Source organism: Natator depressus, chromosome 15 (genome assembly GCF_965152275.1).
Source record: "Natator depressus isolate rNatDep1 chromosome 15, rNatDep2.hap1, whole genome shotgun sequence".
In the NCBI taxonomy this organism is placed as follows: Eukaryota; Metazoa; Chordata; order Testudines; family Cheloniidae; genus Natator; species Natator depressus.
This window is the reverse complement of record NC_134248.1, coordinates 13,930,891-13,949,667: the sequence shown is the minus strand read 5'-3', so window position 1 is coordinate 13,949,667 and position 18,777 is coordinate 13,930,891. Positions and strand designations below refer to the sequence as shown.

Sequence of the window (18,777 nt, the reverse complement as noted above, 5' to 3'; positions counted from 1 at the left end):
GTTGGATGGTGTTGGGACAGGTTAGCGAGTGGGTGCTGGATGGGGTGGCTGCTGTTGTATGGCTGTTGGGACAGGTTACGGAGTGGGTGCTGGATGGTGTGGGTGCCGTTGGATGGGTTTTGGGGCAGGTTTCGGAGTGGGTGCTGGATGGGTGGGTGCCATTGCATGGGAAGTAGTGTTGGGGCAGCTTATGGAGTGGGTGCTGGATGGGTGGGTGCTGTTGGATGGAGACTGGATTTGGGCTAGTTTCGGAGTGGCGGCTGGATGAGGGCAGTTGATATTTTCAGACTTTACATGAATCCATGGTTCCCAGGACAGTCCCGATGTGACGCAGAAACTCCCTTTTCCACTGGGATGGCTGGACTTGGCTCCTCACTCTGGGAACTGCAACCTGGGCCCTCATGAGCGGGTCACAGCCCTGCTCAGGTCTGGCCCGGCCGCCCCACGGGAATGATTGAGGAGCTGCTGGTTCATCTTTTCTTTCTCCCTTTAAGCCGTCGTGCCAAGTGCGATGCCCCGTTTATTTCTGGCAGCCCTCGCACTGCGTCCTTTTTTATTCAGCAGACTGTGAGTGTTCGTGGAGTCGAGGCGGAGGGGTCTAGTGCTGGGTGCACTGACAGCCCCTGCCTCTGAGCGTGTGGCACACGCACCTTCCCCAACACCTAGGGCCGGTGCACACCAGCACTCACAGCCACTCCCTGCAGTGGGGTCGGCTCCCACAGATTACTATTGCCCCCTAGTGGCCAGCGTCGCACTTGCCATGATCACGTCCCTGACTCTCCAGGGCTGTAGGGAACATTGCTAGCCAGTCCCTTCAAGCATTCAGCCTCTTCCTTCCAGGGTGTCCTTCTCCACACTAACCAGCTGATCAGGCCCTCGGCTTAGTCATGCTGGGCAGAGATCAGCCAGTTATTGAGGCAGCTGCAGCCCTCTGGATGACGATTAAGACATTCTAGAGCTGGGCAGCCACCAGGGTGCAGCTGCTACATGACTCGAACTCTGTGAAACACAGACAGACCCGTCCCCAGGGGAAGGGGCAGGGAGGCAGATCCATCCTGGGCTCCTGCATGGCACTTTACCCTGCGCTTTTGAACATTGCTGGACAGAGTAGAATTTGACCATTACCACCTTAGATCCCCTATACCGAGAGTGCCGAGGAACCGTAAATCTCCACAGAGTTCAGGTGCAATAACAATATCCTGGAAGAGCGTCTCTGCCTTTCGATGCCCTGGGCATTCATCCCACTCCCCTGAGGATTTGATTGAGAAGTAGAGCAACTGGTGGGCTGCTGAGGAACCTGGCCACCCTCGTGAGAGGCAGGGGTGTGTCCCCTCTCCCTTTCCTCAGGACCCCTGGGGTTCTCAGTAGCAATGCCTGCTTGGCCGGGGCTGCGAGAGCTGTCTGCTGGGGGACCTCCTAACGCTCAGAATGGGCCTGTGTCACGGAGTGTGGGGGAGTCCAGGCCCTGCACCCCTCTTCCTGGGATTCACTGAGACTCTCAGCCAGCCAGTAAAACAGAAGGTTTATTGGACAACGGGAACACAGTCCAAAACAGAGCTTGTGGGTACACCCAGGACCCCTCAGTCAAGTCCTTCTGGGGGAGCAGGGAGCTTAGACCCCAGCCCTGGGGTTCCCTGCGTTCCTCCACCCAGCCCCAAACTGAAACTAAACCCACCCAGCAGGCTCTCTCCTGCAGCTGGTCTTCACATTCCTGGGCAGAGGTGTTACCTCCCCCTCCCCCTCCTGGCTCAGGTTACAGCCTCTCAGGTCTCCCATCCCCAGGGCACATTCCCAGGTCAACACTCCCCCCTCCCTGCTGTGTCACATGGTCACATCTCTCCCCCCTTCGAGACTGAACTGAGTGGGGTCACTGTGACCAGTGACCTGGGGAAGTTCAGGGCCCTCTCTCCGGGACAGCGCATCCGCTATCAGGTTGGCACTTCCCTTCACGTGGACCACGTCCATGTCGTAATCCTGCAGGAGCAGGCTCCACCTCAGGAGCTTGGCGTTGGCTCCTTTCATCTGGTGCAGCCAGGTCAGGGGAGAGTGGTCGGTGTACACAGTGAAGTGTCGCCCGAAGAGATAGGGCTCTAGTTTCCATGGCCAGGCACTCCTTCTCGATGGCCGCGTAGTGTTGCTCCCGGGGTAGCAACTTCTTGCTCAGGTACACGATGGGGTGTTTCTCCCCCTTTTCATCCTCCTGCATTAACACCGCCCCCAGTCCCATGTTGGAGGCGTCGGTGAACACCACAAAGGGCTTGTGTTTGCCAGAACTGGGCCACTGACCAGAGCCTCCTTCAGCTCCCAGAAAGCCTCCTGGCACTGCTCGGTCCAGACCACCTTGTCTGGCTTCCCCTTCTTGCATAGCTCAGTGATGGGGGTGGCGATGGCGCTAAAGTGGGGCACAAATCTTCGGTAGTATCCTGCCATCCCAATAAAGGCTTGGACCTGCTTTTTGGTGTGAGGAGCGGGCCAGTCTCTGATCACCTCCACCTTAGCCAGTTCCTGCTTTAGGCGGCTGCTCCCCACCCGATGGCCCAGGTAAGATACTTCAGCCATCCCCACCTTGCACTTCTCCGCTTTGACAGTCAGCCCAGCCCCCTGGAGTCGGTCCAGCACTTGTCTAACCTGGGACACGTGGTCCTCCCAGGTCTGGCTAAAGACACAGATGTCGTCAATATACGCCACGGCAAAACTCTCCATCCCCCTCAGTAGCTGGTCCACTAAGCGCTGGAAGGTGGCCGGCGCTCCCTTGAGGCCGAACGGCAGGGTCAGGAACTCATAGAGCCCCAGAGGGGTGATAAAGGCCGATTTCAGCCGGGCATCTGCATCCAGCGGCACTTGCCAGTAGCCCTTTGTAAGGTCCATGGTGGTAAGGTAGTGAGCTCCTCCCAGCTTGTCTAGGAGCTCGTCCGGCCTGGGCATGGGGTAGGCATCAGATACAGTGATGGCACTGAGCTTCCGATAGTCCACACAGAACCGGACCGACCCATCCTTTTTGGGGACCAGCACCACCAGCGAGGCCCAAGGGCTGGCCGATGGCTGGATCACCCCCAAAGCCAGCATGTCCCAGACCTCTCTTTCCAGGTCCTGAGCAGTTTTCCCTGTGACTCGGAAGGGGGAGCATCTTATCGGCGGGTGCGACTCTGTCTGCACCTGGTGGACAGTCAGATTAGTGCGTCCAGGCTGGTTGGAAAACAGCTGTCGGTACGGATGCAGCACCCCCCTGACCTCAGCTTGCTGGGCAGGTGTTAGCTGATCCGAGAGGGGAATTGTGTCCAGGGGGGAACCAGCTCTGATCCCAGGGAACAGATCTACTAAAGGGTCATCTCCCTGCTCCTCCCAATGTCCACACACAGCCAACACCACATTCCCCCTGGCATAATATGGCTTCATCATATTCACATGATACACCCGGCGGTGGTGCGCCCAGTTCAACAGCTCCACCACATAGTTTACCTCATTGAGCTGCTTGACAACCTTGAACGGGCCCTCCCAGGCGGCCTGTAGTTTGTTCTTTCTCACGGGGATGAGAACCATCACCTGATCCCCGGTGGCGTAGGCACGGGCCCGCGCCATGCGGTCATACCAGACCTTCTGCTTCCTCTGGGCTCTGGCCAGATTCTCCCGGGCCAGGCCCATGAGTTCAGCCAGTCTGTCTCGGAAGATCAGGACATACTCCACCACTGACTCTCCATCGGGAGTGGCCTTCCCCTCCCACTCGTCTCTCATCAGATCCAGGGGGCCCCTCACCCTCCTTCCATATAACAGTTCGAACGGCGAAAATCCGGTAGACTCCTGGGGCACCTCCCTGTACGCGAACAGCAGGTGAGGTAAGTACTTGTCCCAATCCTGCGGGTGCTGGTTCATAAAGGTTTTCAGCATCATCTTTAGCGTCCCATTGAACCTCTCCACCAGCCCATTGGACTGGGGGTGATAAGCTGAGGCCCAGTCGTGCCGGACCCCACATTTCTCCCACAAGCACCGGAGCAGGGCCGACACGAAGTTGGACCCTTGGTCTATCAAGACTTCCTTGGGGAACCCCACTCGGCTGAAAATGGTCAGGAGCGCATCTGCCACGGTGTCTGCTTCAATGGAAGCTAAGGGCACTGCCTCGGGGTAGCGGGTGGCAAAATCTACCACCACCAGAATGTATTTCTTCCCCGACTGGGTCGTCTTGCTGAGAGGTCCCACGATGTCCATGGCCACCTTCTGGAAATGCTCCTCTATGATGGGCAAAGGTCTCAAAGCCGCTTTCCCCTTGTCCCGGGCCTTCCCCACCCTCTGACAGGGGTCACAGGATCGGCAATACTGCCGGACCGTGGTAAAGACCCCGGGCCAGTAAAAGTTCTGTAGCAACCTCTGCCGGGTGCACTGGATTCCCTGGTGCCCTGCGAGGGGGATGTCATTGGCCAGGTACAGTAGCTTGCGGCGATACTTCTGGGGGACCACCAGCTGCCTCCTGATCCCACAGGACTCTACTTCCCTTGTGGGAGCCCATTCTCGGTACAGGAACCCCTTCTCCCACAGGAACCTCTCCTGGCAGCCTCTCCTCATGGTCCGTCCCACACTGAGGTCAGCCAGGTCCCTGAGCTTCCGCAAGGAGGGGTCTTTCCTCAACTCGGCCTGGAACTCAGCGGCTGGGGAAGGGATGGGGCCCGGTTCCCCCGCAGTGGCCAGGTCTGAGGCCTCCACCTCTCTGAGCCGTGCCCCTCGGCGCTCCCTCCCCACCAGGGTAGGGTCCTGCGCCTCCAGTGTGGTACCCTCCCCAAGGTCAGGGTGCAGTGCCCCTCGCCGGCTCTGGCTACGGATCACAACCAGGGCGGTCTGGGGCTTGCTTGGCCAGTCCTCTAGGTCTCCCCCCATCAAAACTTCAGTGGGCAAATGGTGGTGTACCCCCACATCCTTGGGGCCCTCCTTGGCCCCCCATTTCAGGTGTACCCTTGCCACGGGCACCTTAAATGGGGTCCCGCCCACCCCTGTCAGGGTCAGGTAGGTGTTGGGCACCACCCGATCTGGGGCCACCACCTCGGGCCGGGCCAGCGTCACCTCCGCGCCCGTATCCCAGTATCCATTGACCTTCCTCCCATCCACCTCCAGGGGAACAAGGCACTCTCTCTGGAGGGACAGCCCCGCGCCCACCCTGTAAACCGAGCACCCTGAGTCCAGAGCCTCCAGCCCTCTGGCGGAGCTGGCCTGGGGTACTCTTCCCTCCTGCGCAGGTGGTAAACTGGTAGCCCCCCTTTCCTGGGTCGTCTGCCCCTTGTCCAGCTGAGTCCCTACCCAGTTAACCCTGGGTAGGTTGGGTCTGCTCAGTCTGTCCCTGAGCCCGGGGCACTGGGTCCGTACGTGGCCTCTCTGGCCACAGTGATAGCAGCTCAGGTCACGTTGGTCCCCTCAAGCGGGTCGGAGGGGCCCGACGCCAGGCGTTCCCCTTGGGAGGGGGTTCTCCCTATTTCCCCACTGGGAGGCCCCATGGTGACTCTCTCTCTGCATCGGGGGGGGCCTGTTCTTTTGGGACTCCTCCCGGCTACCCCCTGACTGACTGTTCACAAACTCGTCGGCCAGCTGCCCTGCGTGCTGGGGGTTCTCTAGCTTTTTGTCCACCAACCATAGCCTCAAGTCGGAAGGGCATTGTTCATACAGTTGCTCCAGTACGATTAGGTCAAGCAGATCCTCTTTAGCTTGGGCCCCAGCTGTCCACTTGTGGGCATATCCCTGCATCTGGTTGACCAGTTGTAGGTAGGTGACCTCAGGTGTTTTACGCTGACTCCAGAACCTTCTCCGGTACATCTCGGGGGTCAGCCCAAACTCACGGAGCAGGGCCTGTTTGAACAGTTCATAGTCCCCTGCCTCTGCCCCTGTCATTCGGCTGTACACCTCCACGGCTTTGGGGTCCAGTAAGGGGGTGAGGAACTGGAGCCTGTCTGCAGGGTCAACCCTGTGCATCTCGCAGGCATTCTCAAAGGCCGTCAGGAAGCTATCTATGTCCTCCCCCTCCTTCCGCTGGACCAGGAAGCACTTATCAAAGCTCCTTGCAGTCTTGGGTCCCCCCTCACTCACCGCAGCCGGGGCCCCACTGCTCCTCAGCCTGGCCAGCTCCAGCTCATGCTGTCTTTGTTTCTCCTTCTCCTGATGTTCCCTCTCCTTCTCCTCCCGCTCATGTTGACATTGTTTCTCCTTCTCCTCCTGCTCATGTTGACGTTGTTTTTCATGATCCTCCAGCTCCCTCATTTTCATCTCCCTCTCCCATTTCAGCTGCATCCGCTCCAGGAATGGGGAGCTCCACCGGGAGGATCCCCTGCTGGCTGCTGGGGTCAGGGTGCCCCAACCCCTCCTCCAGGCATAGGTAGGAAGGGTCTCGGGATGTCCTGGGCAGCAGTCTGACCCCTCCCAGCCCGGTCAGGCCCCAGGGCCCCCGCTGCGTCCGCTGGGCGGCTTCCCTCCGGGACAGGGATCGGGTCATCCAAACGATCCCTCTCCTCCAACTGGGCAATCAGCTGTTCCTTGGTGGACCTCCCGATGCGCAGCCCCCTCTGCCTGCACAGCTCCACCAGGTCGCTCTTAAGGCGTTTAGCGTACATCTCCCTGCTGGCCACTCGCAGGCCGGGCAGCTTTCCACGGTTTCCAGGAAAAGCCCCTAGTGTGCCAGTCCTTCTTGAGGTCACCACCTCTTTGTCAGGGTCGAGCTGCAGACTCCTCCGCCCCTGGGACCGCTCGCTGCGATCCCCCGGGGAACCCTGTTACTGCAAAAGTCCTTCTCTCTGGTCACACACTCCCAGGGGTTAACAGCCCCCTGGAACCGTCTCTCTCTGAATCTTCAGCACACCTGGTCCCTGTCAATCCCCCTTCGTTTTACTGCTCCCCAGTCACTTACTGCAGGAAGCGCCATTCACGGGGTGCAGTACATCCCACTTCTGCCACCAATTGTCACGGAGTGTGGGGGAGTCCAGGCCCTGCACCCCTCTTCCTGGGATTCACTGAGACTCTCAGCCAGCCAGTAAAACAGAAGGTTTATTGGACAACAGGAACACAGTCCAAAACAGAGCTTGTGGGTACACCCAGGACCCCTCAGTCAAGTCCTTCTGGGGGAGCAGGGAGCTTAGACCCCAGCCCTGGGGTTCCCTGCGTTCCTCCACCCAGCCCGGAACTGAAACTAAAACCCCCCCAGCAGGCTCTCTCCTGCAGCTGGTCTTCACATTCCTGGGCAGAGGTGTTACCTCCCCCTCCCCCTCCTGGCTCAGGTTACAGCCTCTCAGGTCTCCCATCCCCAGGGCACATTCCCAGGTCAACACTCCCCCTCCCTGCTGCGTCACATCATCACAGCCTGTCAAGTCACTGGAGTGCAGCGCCTGGAGCCTGCGCCAGGGGAGGGAAGACTCAGCCCTTTCCCACCCCAGGGGCTACTAAGGAGACAAAGTGTGAGCCCAGGCTGCCGAGAAGGGTTTGTGGGCAGATGAAATAAGACGCCTCCATTCCCAGCTCAGAAATGGCCCCTCACGCTCTCCCAGAAAGAATGAGAATAAATGATCCCCTGTGTCAACGGGCAGTTTGTGTCTCACTTCCCCATCTGGCCGTGTCACTGTGAGTAGTGCTACTGTCCTTGTCCCACACCAGACAGTAATAATCAGCCTCGTCCTGCGCCTGGACTCCAGTGATGGTTAACGTGGCCGTGTTACCGGAGCTGGCCCCAGAGAATCGATCGGGGATTCCGGAGGGTCTCTCACTGTCGTTGTACATGACCAGTACGGGGGCACGGCCAGGTTTCTGCTGGTACCAGTGTACATAGTATTTGTCAAATTTTTCTCCTGTGCAGGTGAGTTGGGCATTTTGCCCTGGAGATACAGACACTGCAGGCGGCTGGGTCAGCACGTACTGGGCGAGCGAACCTGCAACAGGAGGAGAAAACACGGGGATAAAATCATGATGATTAAAGCTCTGGGCCAGCAGCCGGGGGAAGCAATGGGGGAAATGGGTCTAAAATCAAAGTCCCCTTTGATTGAAAGACTGAGATAATCTTCCCACCCACCCACCCACACACCATTGCTGCACCTGAGCAGTAGTTGAGCAGTGAGAGGAGAAGAAAGGCCCAGGCCATGGTGTGGAATCCAGACGACTTCGGCTTCCTGAGGCAAACGAGTCTGTGGCTGGAACCCTTCAATTGTCTCTTAAACCCCCAGCGCTGGAGAGTGGACCCCTCATGCAAATCTGCTCCCTGCTCACTGGCTGCTGCTGGCACCTCCCTCCCCTCAGAGACAGCTAGGGACAGACCCAAGAATTGTTTTGTTTCCCATTTGCAAGGAAAAATGAAGCTCTTCTTGTGGAATGAGGGGCTCCCGAAGTGCTTTGTCTACATAGACCGTTACCGTTCAGAGGACTCCCCCTGGAGTGAGGAGTCTCCAAAGTTGTCTGCTTGGCTTTGCAATGCTAGCTGGGTTTCTTGTCATGATCCTGACCCACAATCTTTTGCGACGGCAAGAAACCCTGGCTGGTTTGGGGCTGTGTGTCCTTAGTGGGACGGGTGCTGGGACTTGCTGGCGGTGCAGGTTGTGCAGGTGTCTCTGAGAGGTTTGGCGGGTGCGGACTGATGGCTTCTGGGATTCGCAGCTGCTGCCTGGGGCGGGTGTTGGCGTGGGGTTTAGGAGCGGACAATGTGGCGGCTGCTGGGTGGTGGACGTGCGGCTGGGTGGTTATGGTGCTCCTGGAAGATGCTGCTTTTGGATGTCCTGCTGGAAAGGGGTAGGGGAGGGGCTGAAACCCTTCTGCGCTGCACACTGCTCACGGGAAGCTCACTGAAAGATGGTGAGGAACAAGCTGAGGATACTGTGAGTAATGGGGCCCCTGGTGAGCAAGGCAGCAGGCTCCTGATGGATTTCTGTGGCTTTCCCTGCAGAAGGACCTGGTGTGGGCAGCGGGACGGGAATGTGGCAGCAGGAGAGGGAGAGAACTTCTGCTTCTCTCCCCTTCGCTTCCCCCTCCCGGGTCAGAGCAGCCACTGGGTTTTGGTGATCTTGTCGTGACCTTCACATTGGAAAGGGGAAAGTTGTAGGGGTATGAAAAGCCCCAAGCCCAGAGATGTCTGTGTCCCCGCAATTTGTAGCCTGGCACCTGGACACGGCTGCACTCACCCAGACGCCCAGCTCCAGCACTGGAGAGAGGACGAGCTCCCCCGGGCGGTCAGTGTCGCTATTACTACGATCAGTCCTTCCAGCGTTTCACAAGAGCTCAGGCCCGGCACGCTGAGCTCATGGGAACGCTGCCCCCCTCCTGACTGTCTCACAGCTGCAGGGAACAGCGGTGTACGGTTGTTTCCAACGTTCACGCTGTTCCTTGTCAGGGTTTTTGTGGCTGTGGGATGCGGGCTGAGGCTGGGGCAGGTGATGGAGTGGGTGCTGGATGGGGTGGGTGCTGTTGGATGGGGATGGGTGTTGGGGCCTCATGCTGCACCCATCGGGGACTGCCAACAGACCCTCTTTCGGAGGTGAGATTCCCCATGGAGCACTCGATCCCTGCTCTGCACAGCTCCAGTATGGCAGGTGCATGGTGAAAACCCTCAGGAGAGCTGGTAACAGCATAGCTGCCGTGTTCACCCCACTTCTCTGAGGACTTGATTCAGAAGTAGAGCAACTGACGGGCAGCTGAGGAACCTGGCCACCCTCGTGAGAGGCAGGGGTGTGTCCCCTCTCCCTTTCCTCAGGACCCCTGGGGTTCTCAGTAGCAATGCCTGCTTGGCCGGGGCAGGAGCTCACAGGAGAGCTGTCTGCTGGGGGACTTTCCAACACTCCTCTGGGAGCAGAATGGGCCTCTAAACTCACGGGTGCACGGAGCCCTGTCTGCACAGCGGTGGAGCCTGTGCCAGGGGAGGGAAGACTCAACCCTGACCCACCCCAGCACAGGACTCTGCATGTGGCCAGCAGACCTCGGCTGAGATGGCATCAGCCAGGGCCCCAATACACAGAGTGCTCTGGTGGTGAGAACCTACAACAAGCAGCAGGTTCTCCGGGTCAAGATGAGTGGGTGGGTCACAGCTCTGGAGCTGTTGTTTCAGGCTCTCTGCAGACTCAGGCAGGTGTCAGGGACACTGCAGTCGTGCTTCAAGCCTTTCCAAACAACCCATGAGGACAGGCTATAATTTCTTGTCATGACAGCCGAGATTCTGATCTCGCCACAAGAGACAGGACCCTGGGCCTGGGCATATAGACAGTGCCTGTGCCTCAAGCCGGCTCTCACCCCGTGACAGGGGCTGAGGAGTGGAGCGGCAGGGTGCAGGACACGTGTTTGTGTGACATGCGACAGGCAGAGACCAAACCTAGCAGCCTGCGCAGGCCCCTGAGGGCGGCTGAGTCACCACAGGCTGCGAGCTGGACGCTGGGGAAACAATGGAGAATCCGGTGAACCGCACAGGGCCTTTCCCCGGCCGCGAGTGACGCAGTTTTGCATTGACTCCAGCAGCAACTTCAGTGTGTCTTGACCCCGCTCCCCTGTTCTCAACTGTGCACTCCGTCACCAGCAGGAGGAGGAGGGGAGCCCAGAGCATGGTGAGGAGGGTTTCAGGCCCAGGGGAGAAAAAGAGCCAAATGCGCTGAGACTGCCTGACGGTATCTGCCCCTTATCTGTCTGGGGGAGGAGCACACAAGCTCCACCTTTGTGCTCATCTGATCCTCCCTCGTTGGTCCTCAAGATCACAGGGAAAGTGCCGTGTGTGAAGGGGGGGGCATGCTGTGGTGAGGGTCTTTAGCCATCTCAGGCCCTGTTTCAGGCCCTGGAGTGGGTCAGCGCCCTGCAGACACGCTTTTACACACAGCATAGCTTGGTGGTGGTAGGAGCTAAGCTGTCCCAGACCGGGCAGGGAAGTCACAATGGGTTGATGTCGTTTCAGAACACCCCACAGGCCTCCTCCACTGAAAGGGATGCACAGGAACGGCCGTAGCTGTATAGGACTCCTGATGCTTCACGTGAACCTGCACAGACACCACCGCAAATGATCCTTGGCTCTTCTGAACGCTGGTCTGTGCCTTGAGGCGAACTATTCAGTAACTCCCATCTGTCGCAAGTGGTCATTTCACGCGGTTTCAATCTCTGCTGATCCTATGGCTCAGCTCTGTGCTATCTGCATTGCTGGGCAGGCAGGGAAGGTCTGTGGGGTGTCCTTGGTTGCAGTGGGGTGTATGTCGCACAGGAAAGCAGCCCCCTTCAGTCTGGGGCTGAATAAAGAGGTTTGCAGAAGCGATTGTGAAGTTGTTGTTAACCACGTTTGATCTCCCTCCCAGAATGGCCCCAGCAGGGAGCAGAGAGGGGCAGGTAGCCACCAGCAGCAGCACTGAGCCTGCCCCAGCAGGAGGGGTGAGAGGCAGCGCTCAGGGGACAGGACTTGGAGCCGGGAACTCTGCAGTTCTGGTCCCAGCTCCTGCACTGTGTGGACGGTGATCGTTGCGGAAGTAGCAGACGTGCATTCTGGGACTTCTTGTTTTAAGCCGGGATCAGCGAACCCAGCCCGGTGCATTCACACTGCCTCCCTCACCCCGGTGTCAGGGCTGCGCTAACGAACCTTCGCCCTCGCTCATGGCTCTGAGAGTTTGGAGCAGCTCTGTGCGGTCAGAGCCCTCCTGCTCCTGTGCGCTTCCCCTCAGACATCAGCCCTTTGACATTCCCGTTAGTCAGAGACTGAGGCTCTTCTCCTTCCTGCTGGTGCCACGTGGGGGCTTGTCACAGGCCTCGGCCCCGGCTCGCGGGCAGGCTGTTGTGTAGGATATCTGGAGGCTGGGAGGGGTCTGAGAGTTCTCCGGGTTGCAGGACACAGATGCCCTCAAGGCCCGTGGGGATGGAGAACGGGGAAAAGTGAGCTCTCGCTGCCAGCTCCAGGAGCCTGACACTCAAGTGATCTTCTCCAGTGCCAGGGTCCGTCCTGCATTCCCACTGCGGGGCCGTGTGTGTGTGTGTCGACGTCTAGACAAAGCTGTGAGGAGAAGGGAACGTGTCTGACTTTGGCAGGAAAAGTTTGGAGAACAGTGTCCAGCCCTGGACTGTTGCCAGGTGAGGGGTGTCCTCATGACCACGGGTATAATAGGAGAGGTGAGATGAGAGACTGACATGGAGCCAGGCACTGGGTGCGAGTCCAGTTTGTCCCTTTAACAGTAATGGGGACGAGATCCCCTCGCTCTCTGAATTGTCCTTCAGATCTCTGTGCATTGGGGTGAGATTGTTCACAAGGGTTATGAGGGAGACGCAGCGTGGTCCCAGGCTCTGCCTGGAAGGATTTCTGGGTAGATTAAATAGGATACCTGCTTCCCCGCCTCTGAAATGGCCCCTCACACTGTCAGAGGACGAATGCTATTAAACGTTCCCCTTTGCTGACGAGAGGTTTGTGTCTCACTTCCCCGTCTGGCTGTGTCACTGTGAGGCTGATCACTGCTGCTGTCCCACACCTGACAGTAATAATCAGCCTCGTCCTGCGCCTGGACTCCAGTGATGGTTAACGTGGCCGTGTTACCGGAGCTGGCCCCGGAGAATCGATCGGGGATTCCGGAGGGTCTGCTGCTACTATAGTATATAAGGAGTAGGGGGGCGCTGCCAGGTTTCTGTTGGTACCACTGCACATCCTTGCTACCAATGTTGCTTCCCGAACAGGTGAGTTGAGCGTTTTGCCCTGGAGACACAGAGACTGCAGGCGGCTGAGTCAGCACGTACTGGGCCAGAGAACCTGAGACAGGAGGAGAAAACATGGGGATACAATCAATATTTCAAGAGCTAACACACCACAGGCCGTGCAGGAACCCGAGGAAGAGAAAATCCCCTGACTAAAGAGATGGAGAAAAACTCTCCCGCTTCTAATACCTGAGCAGTACGTGAGCAGCGTGAGGAGCAGAGGGGCCCAGGCCATGGTGGATCCAGACGAGCTCGGCTTCCTGAGGCAAACGGGTCTGTGTCTGGGACCCTCCGATTCTCTCTTAAACCCCCAGTGCTGGAGAACGGCCCCTTCATGCAAATCAGCTCCCCGCTCACTGGCTGCTGCTGCCTTTCACTCCCCAAGAGCGAAGGGACCCAGGGGAGAGCCTCTCTGCATAAATCCCCTCAGACACCTGTAGGGGAAAGGACTGCTTTGCCTTTCATTGGCAAGGGGAAAGTCTAGCTCATCCCAGAGGTGAGCAGCTCCCAATGGGTCTGGTGTACTCAGAACGTCAAGTGCAGACCCCTCTCCCCAGACATCTCCAATTTTATCTGCCTGGGACCTCAAAGTAAACTGTGGTTTCTTCTCATGCCCCCAGGCCACAATTGTTTTCAGAGTCATGCCACCATTTTCGGTCATTGCAGGAAGAAATGCTGGCCAGTTTTGGGGTGATCATTTCTGGTGTGCTGGATGGTGTGGGTGCTGTTGTATGGGGACTGGTGTTGGGGTTGGGTACAGAGTGGGTGCTGCTTGGGTGGGTGCTGTTGGATGGGGACTCGTGTTGGGACTAGTTCTGTTGAATGGGGACTGGTGTGGAGGTGAGTTACGGAGTGGGTGCTGGGTCGGTGGGTGCTGTTGAATAGGTGTTGGGACAGGTTAGTGAGTGGGTGCTGGATGGCGTGGCTGCTGTTGTATAGCTGTTTGGACAGGTTACGGAGTGGGTGCTGGATGATGTGGGTGCTGTTGGGCGGGGACTAGTGTTGGGGCAGCTTATGGAGTGGGTGCTGGATGGGTGGGTGCTGTTGGATGGAGACTGGATTTGGGCTAGTTTCGGAGTGGCGGCTGGATGAGGGCAGTTGATATTTGCAGACCTTACATCAATCCATGGTTCCCAGGACTGTCCCGATGTGATGCAGAAACTCCCCATTCCACGGAGCTGGCTGGACTTGGCTCCTCACTCTGGGAACTGCAACCTGGCCCCTAGTGAGCGGGTCACAGCCCTGCTCAGGTCTGGCCCGGCCGCCCCACGGGAACGAGTGAGGAGCTGCTGGTTCATCTTTTCTTTCTCCCTTTAAGCCGTCGTGCGAAGTGCGATGCCCCGTTTATTTCTGGCAGCCCTCGCACTGCGTCCTTTGTTATTCAGCAGACGGTGAGCGTTTGTGGGCTCGAGGCGGAGGGGTCTAGTGCCTGGCGCGCTGACAGCCCCTGCCTCTGAGCGTGTGGCACACGCACCTTCCCCAACATCTAGGGCCGGTGCACACCAGGACTCAGAGCCACTCCCTGCAGTGGGGTCGGCTCCCACAGATTACTATTGCCCCCTAGTGGCCAGCGTCGCACTTGCCATGATCACGTCCCTGACTCTCCAGGGCGGTAGGGAACATGGCTAGCCAGTCCCTTCCAGCATTCAGCCTCTTCCTTCCAGGATGTCCTTCTCCACACTAACCAGGTGATCAGGCCCTTGGCTTAGTCACGTTGGGCAGAGATCAGTCAGGTATTCAGGCAGCTGGAGGAAGATTAAGACATTCGAGAGCTGGGCAGCCACCGGGGTGCGGCTACATGAATCTAACTCTGTGAGACAGAGACAAACCCGTCCCCAGGGGAAGGGGCAGGGTGGCAGATCCACCCCGGGCTCCTGCATGGCGCTTTACCCTGCGCTTTTGAACATTTCCGGACAGAGTAGAAATTGTCCATTTCCACCTTAGATCCCCGACACCGAGAGTGCCGAGGAACCGTAAATCTCCACAGAGTTCAGGTGTAATCACAATATCCTGGAAGAGCGTCTCTGCCTTTCGATGCCCTGGGCATTCATCCCACTCCCCTGAGGATTTGATTGAGATGTAGAGCAACTGATGGGCTGCTGAGCAACCTGGCCACCATCGTGAGAGGCAGGGGTGTGTCCCCTCTCCCTTTCCTCAGGACCCCTGGGGTTCTCAGTAGCAATGCCTGCTTGGCCGGGGCAGGAGCTGGGGGACTTTCCAACACTCCTCTGGGAGCAGAATGGGCCTCTCCACTCACAGGAGCACAGAGCCCTGTCTGCACAGCGGCAGAGCCTGTGTCAGGGGAGGAGAGACTCAGCCCTTGCCCAGCCCAGCCCAGGACTCCGCGTGTGGCCAGCTCCCCAGCAGAGCTGTGCTGAGATGGCATCAGCCAGGGCCCCAACAGACAGAATCGCTCCGGGATTCCGGAGGGTCTCTCACTGTCCTTGTATATAACGAGTGGGTCGCGGGGGGGCACGGCCAGGTTTCTTCTGGTCCTACTGCACAAACTATTCGTCAGTCTCTTCTCCTGTGCAGGTGTGGGGGTCGGGGGGAGTGTGTGACAGGATGCGTGTGTCTGTGTGTGTGAGCGGGAGAGGGAGAGAGACAGAGGCAGTGTGTGTTGGGGGAGAGTGAGTGTGTCGGCATGCTGTCTCGTAAGTTCGAACAGCTGCTGTCCCAGAAACACCACGAGACTCTTCCCCTCTATGCCAGGTGGACCCGGTGTGGGGCAGGCAAGATCCAAGTCTGAAGAGGCTCAGTGTGGGGGGATCTAGGTGTCCCACCTGTGTGGGACAATCTGGGTGCAGGCAGACTGTGGCAGGATGTGGATGCACAGGGGCTCGGGGAGGGGCGGGGTCCAAGTGCAGGGACAATGGGACTCTGCAGGGGCTTCGAGGTGAAGGTGGTTGGGAATCAATGGAGGGGTCTGGGCATGGGGGTCTCAGCGGGGGAGTCTGGGTGCAGTTAGTTGGGGGGGTCAGTGGCATGGGGGTCTGGATGTGGGGGCTCAGGGTGATGCAGGGTGATGGAGCTCATAAGGGTCGGGGTTTGAGTACAGGGAGGTCAGTGGGGGTGGTGTGGGTGCATGGGTGGAGGACTGGAGGCAGGGGGTCTGGGTGCAGGGGGGCTCCAGATGCAGAAGTTGAGGTTCAGTGGGGTGGGGTTTGGGTATGGAGAGCTAGGTGAGTTTTAGGTGCATGGGGTGAGGCTTGGTAAGGGTGTCTGGTATGGGAGGTCCAGATGCATGGGAGCTGGGGGGATGGGGGCGCAGTTCCCTGTACAGTGTCCCCTCCCCCTGCAGCTGAGGAGCGCTGGGGGCAGGAAGCAGGGGAGGATGCTGAGCTTGCTGCAGCTGGAGAAGGTTTTTTGGGGTGAGTCTGACACAGCCCCCCACTCCTTGCAGGGGAAGAGGAAGTCCCTTCCTCTCCTGCCTCCAGTCCAGCTGGGACTAGCAGCTGATCCTGGTTGAGGGTTGGAGCTCCTGGCTGGGGTATCGCCAGCCCTGTGGTGATTTACTTCTCCATTGGCTGCTCCGGGTACCTGAAATGATGTACCTGAGCTGCTAGGGAGTGGTGCGTGACTGCTCTTGCAGTGTCCCTTTGCCATGGGTTTTGTGGCCGCAAGAATCCCTGGCTGGTTTGGACGGCTGGGGACGGTTTGGACGATGGGACGGCTGCTGGCTGGCTAGCTGTCCCTGGGAGATGTGGCTGCTGCAGACTGATGGCTTGAGGAGTGAGGGGCTGCTGCTGGGCTCTGGAGTTGTGCTTGATTGGGGTTGGGACTGACCAGGATGGTGCTGCTGGGGGGCTCTGGGGTGCTATTGGAGCGTGCTCCTGGGTGAGGCCGGTTGTACTTCATGCTTCACCTCCTGACCATTCAGATAAACATTCAGTTCTCGGGTTGCACTGGTGTGATGAATACAGACCAAACTGGAGACTGTTTTTATGACGGTTGGCTGCAGGCAAAAAGTCTTACAGCAGTCAGCGAACTTCATCATGTCCCGGTTTAAGGTGTCATCGAGCTGGTGAAATGTCTGGGCTTGGGTACCGCAACAGATGTCGTCTGCGTAAATGAACTTTCGTGACTCTGTTGTTGGCAGGACATTGCTGTAAGGATTGAACAGGGTTCGTGAAAGCACAGAGCCCTGGGGTAACCCATTGCGCTGTCGTCTCCAAGCACTCGTCTTCTCCCCCATATGGACTCTGAATTGCCTATCGCGGAGGAATAGTTAAATGACGCCTGTGACCCAAGGTCGCAGGACCTCTGATACCTTCACAGGCAGGCCAGTGTGCTGTACCGTATCGTACACTGTGGTTAGATTGATGAAAACAGCGCCTGTTTTCAAGTTTTTCTGGAACCATTTTCAACAAATATGGTCAGTGCGAGTACTTGTTCGCATGTGCTATGGCCTCGGGGAAAGCCGGCTTGGTCAAGGCTCAAAATTCTCTCCACGTCGGGTAACATGTGCGGTAGGAGAGAGCGCTCCAGTGCCTTGAAGTACACCGACAGTAATGATATGGGATAATAGCTTGATGCTGGACTCGGGTCTTTCCAGGCTTTTGGAGGCCAATGACTTTTGCGGTGAGCCATATCTTCTGTAACCTATTGTCACTGATGATCCTGGTGACGAATTTCACACACCAAAGCCAAGCACGGGGGCCAAGGTTTTTCAGGAATTCTGGAGATAGCCCGCAGCTGTTCCACACTTGATGCTACCCAGTGTCTGTTCCAGCTCTGTTACAGTAAATGGTTGTGGGCAGCTTCTGATCTGGTCTACATATTGAAATATACGCCATTCGTTCCTCACGTGTCTTTGCACCTGTTTCTCCAAAGGTGCTCTGGCCACTCTCAGTAGGTGTCCGGCTACCTGGTTGGGTGTCACTGAAGGTCGGCAGGGTGCAGGTGGCTGCTGCCCTGCTCCAAGGTGTTGGCGCGACTCCAACACTTGCATCTGGGAGAGATGGACCATTGGTCTGACCCAGGGTGGCCGTTCTTATGTTCTTAGAGGTGTCCACCTGGACCCCAGCAGAGAGAGTCTGAGGAGGGAACAGGGAAGACTAGGGAAGTGCTGGGCAACTGCTGAGAGTGGGGAAATGAGCTTCGCTGAGAAGAACAACTGTTGTGTGATGCATTACAGGTAGAAACCAAACACGGCAGCCTGTGTGTTTTTGTTCCCCCCACCAGAGAACCTGGATGGGGGAAGGGGAGGGAGGAGTTTGTCTCACTTCCCCATCTGACTGAGTCACTGGAGCAGGCACTGGTGTGCACCACAGCACCGTAATTATCAGCCAGTCCTCTGCCAGGGCCCCGGAGATGGTTAAATAGCCGGCGTTACAGGACGTGTCTTCAGTTCAGCTCAGATCGAATCTGAAATGTTTTACGTGTTTTGGAGTATTGTAAAAGTCTGGCTTGGAATGGTTCCAGAGCGGGGAGTTGAACGTGGGCTGCCCAAGGTCTAGGTGAGCGCCCTCCCCACTGGGTAAATGAAGAATGGGGGGGGGGGGGGCTGAACCCAGTGGGGACTCTCAGCAAACCCTCTTTCGGGGGTGAGATCCCCCCTGAAGCGCTCGATCCCTGCTCTGCACAACTCCAGTCCGGCAGGTGCACACTGACAACCCTCTGGACACTTGGTAACGGCATCACTGCCGTGTTTACCCCACTCCCCTGAGCATTCGATTCAGAAGAAGAGCAGCTGGTGGGCTACTGAGAAACCTGGCCACCTCCTGAGAGGCAGCGGTGTGGCACCTCGCCCTTTCCTCAGGATCCCCTGGGGTTCTCACGAGCAATGGCTGCTTGGCCGGGGCAGGAGCCACCCATGCGAGAGCTGTCTGCTGGGGGACTTCCTAATGCTCCGAATGGGCCTGTCAACTCACTGGAGTGCAGTGCCTGGAGCCTGCGCCGGGGGAGGGAAGACTCAGCCCTTTCCCACCCCAGGGGTTACTAAGGAGACAAAGTGTGAAGCCCAGGCTGCCGAGAAGGGTTTGTGGGCAGATGAAATAAGATGCCTCCATTCCCAGCTCGGAAAGGGCCCCTCACGCTCTCCCAGAAAGAATGAGAATAAATGATCCCCTGTGTCAACGAGCAGTTTGTGTCTCACTTCCCCATCTGGCCGTGTCACTGTGAGTAGTGCTA

General features: G+C 57.9%; 2 protein-coding genes across 2 annotated transcripts in view; both read right to left on the bottom strand.

Annotated features, from left to right (window-relative positions):
- The window catches only part of LOC141999436 (immunoglobulin lambda-1 light chain-like), a 60,930-nt gene extending 48,050 nt beyond the window's left edge, over window positions 1-12,880 (bottom strand). Inside the window, exons 1-2 of the mRNA XM_074972828.1 lie at window positions 12,835-12,880; window positions 12,400-12,700 (exon numbers count right to left, since the gene is read on the bottom strand). Coding sequence (XP_074828929.1) covers window positions 12,400-12,700; window positions 12,835-12,880 — 347 coding nt within the window. The remainder of the gene's footprint in view (window positions 1-12,399; window positions 12,701-12,834) is intronic.
- The window catches only part of LOC141999435 (immunoglobulin lambda-1 light chain-like), a 112,933-nt gene that overhangs the window by 54,625 nt on the left and 39,531 nt on the right, over window positions 1-18,777 (bottom strand). The window lies entirely within an intron of this gene.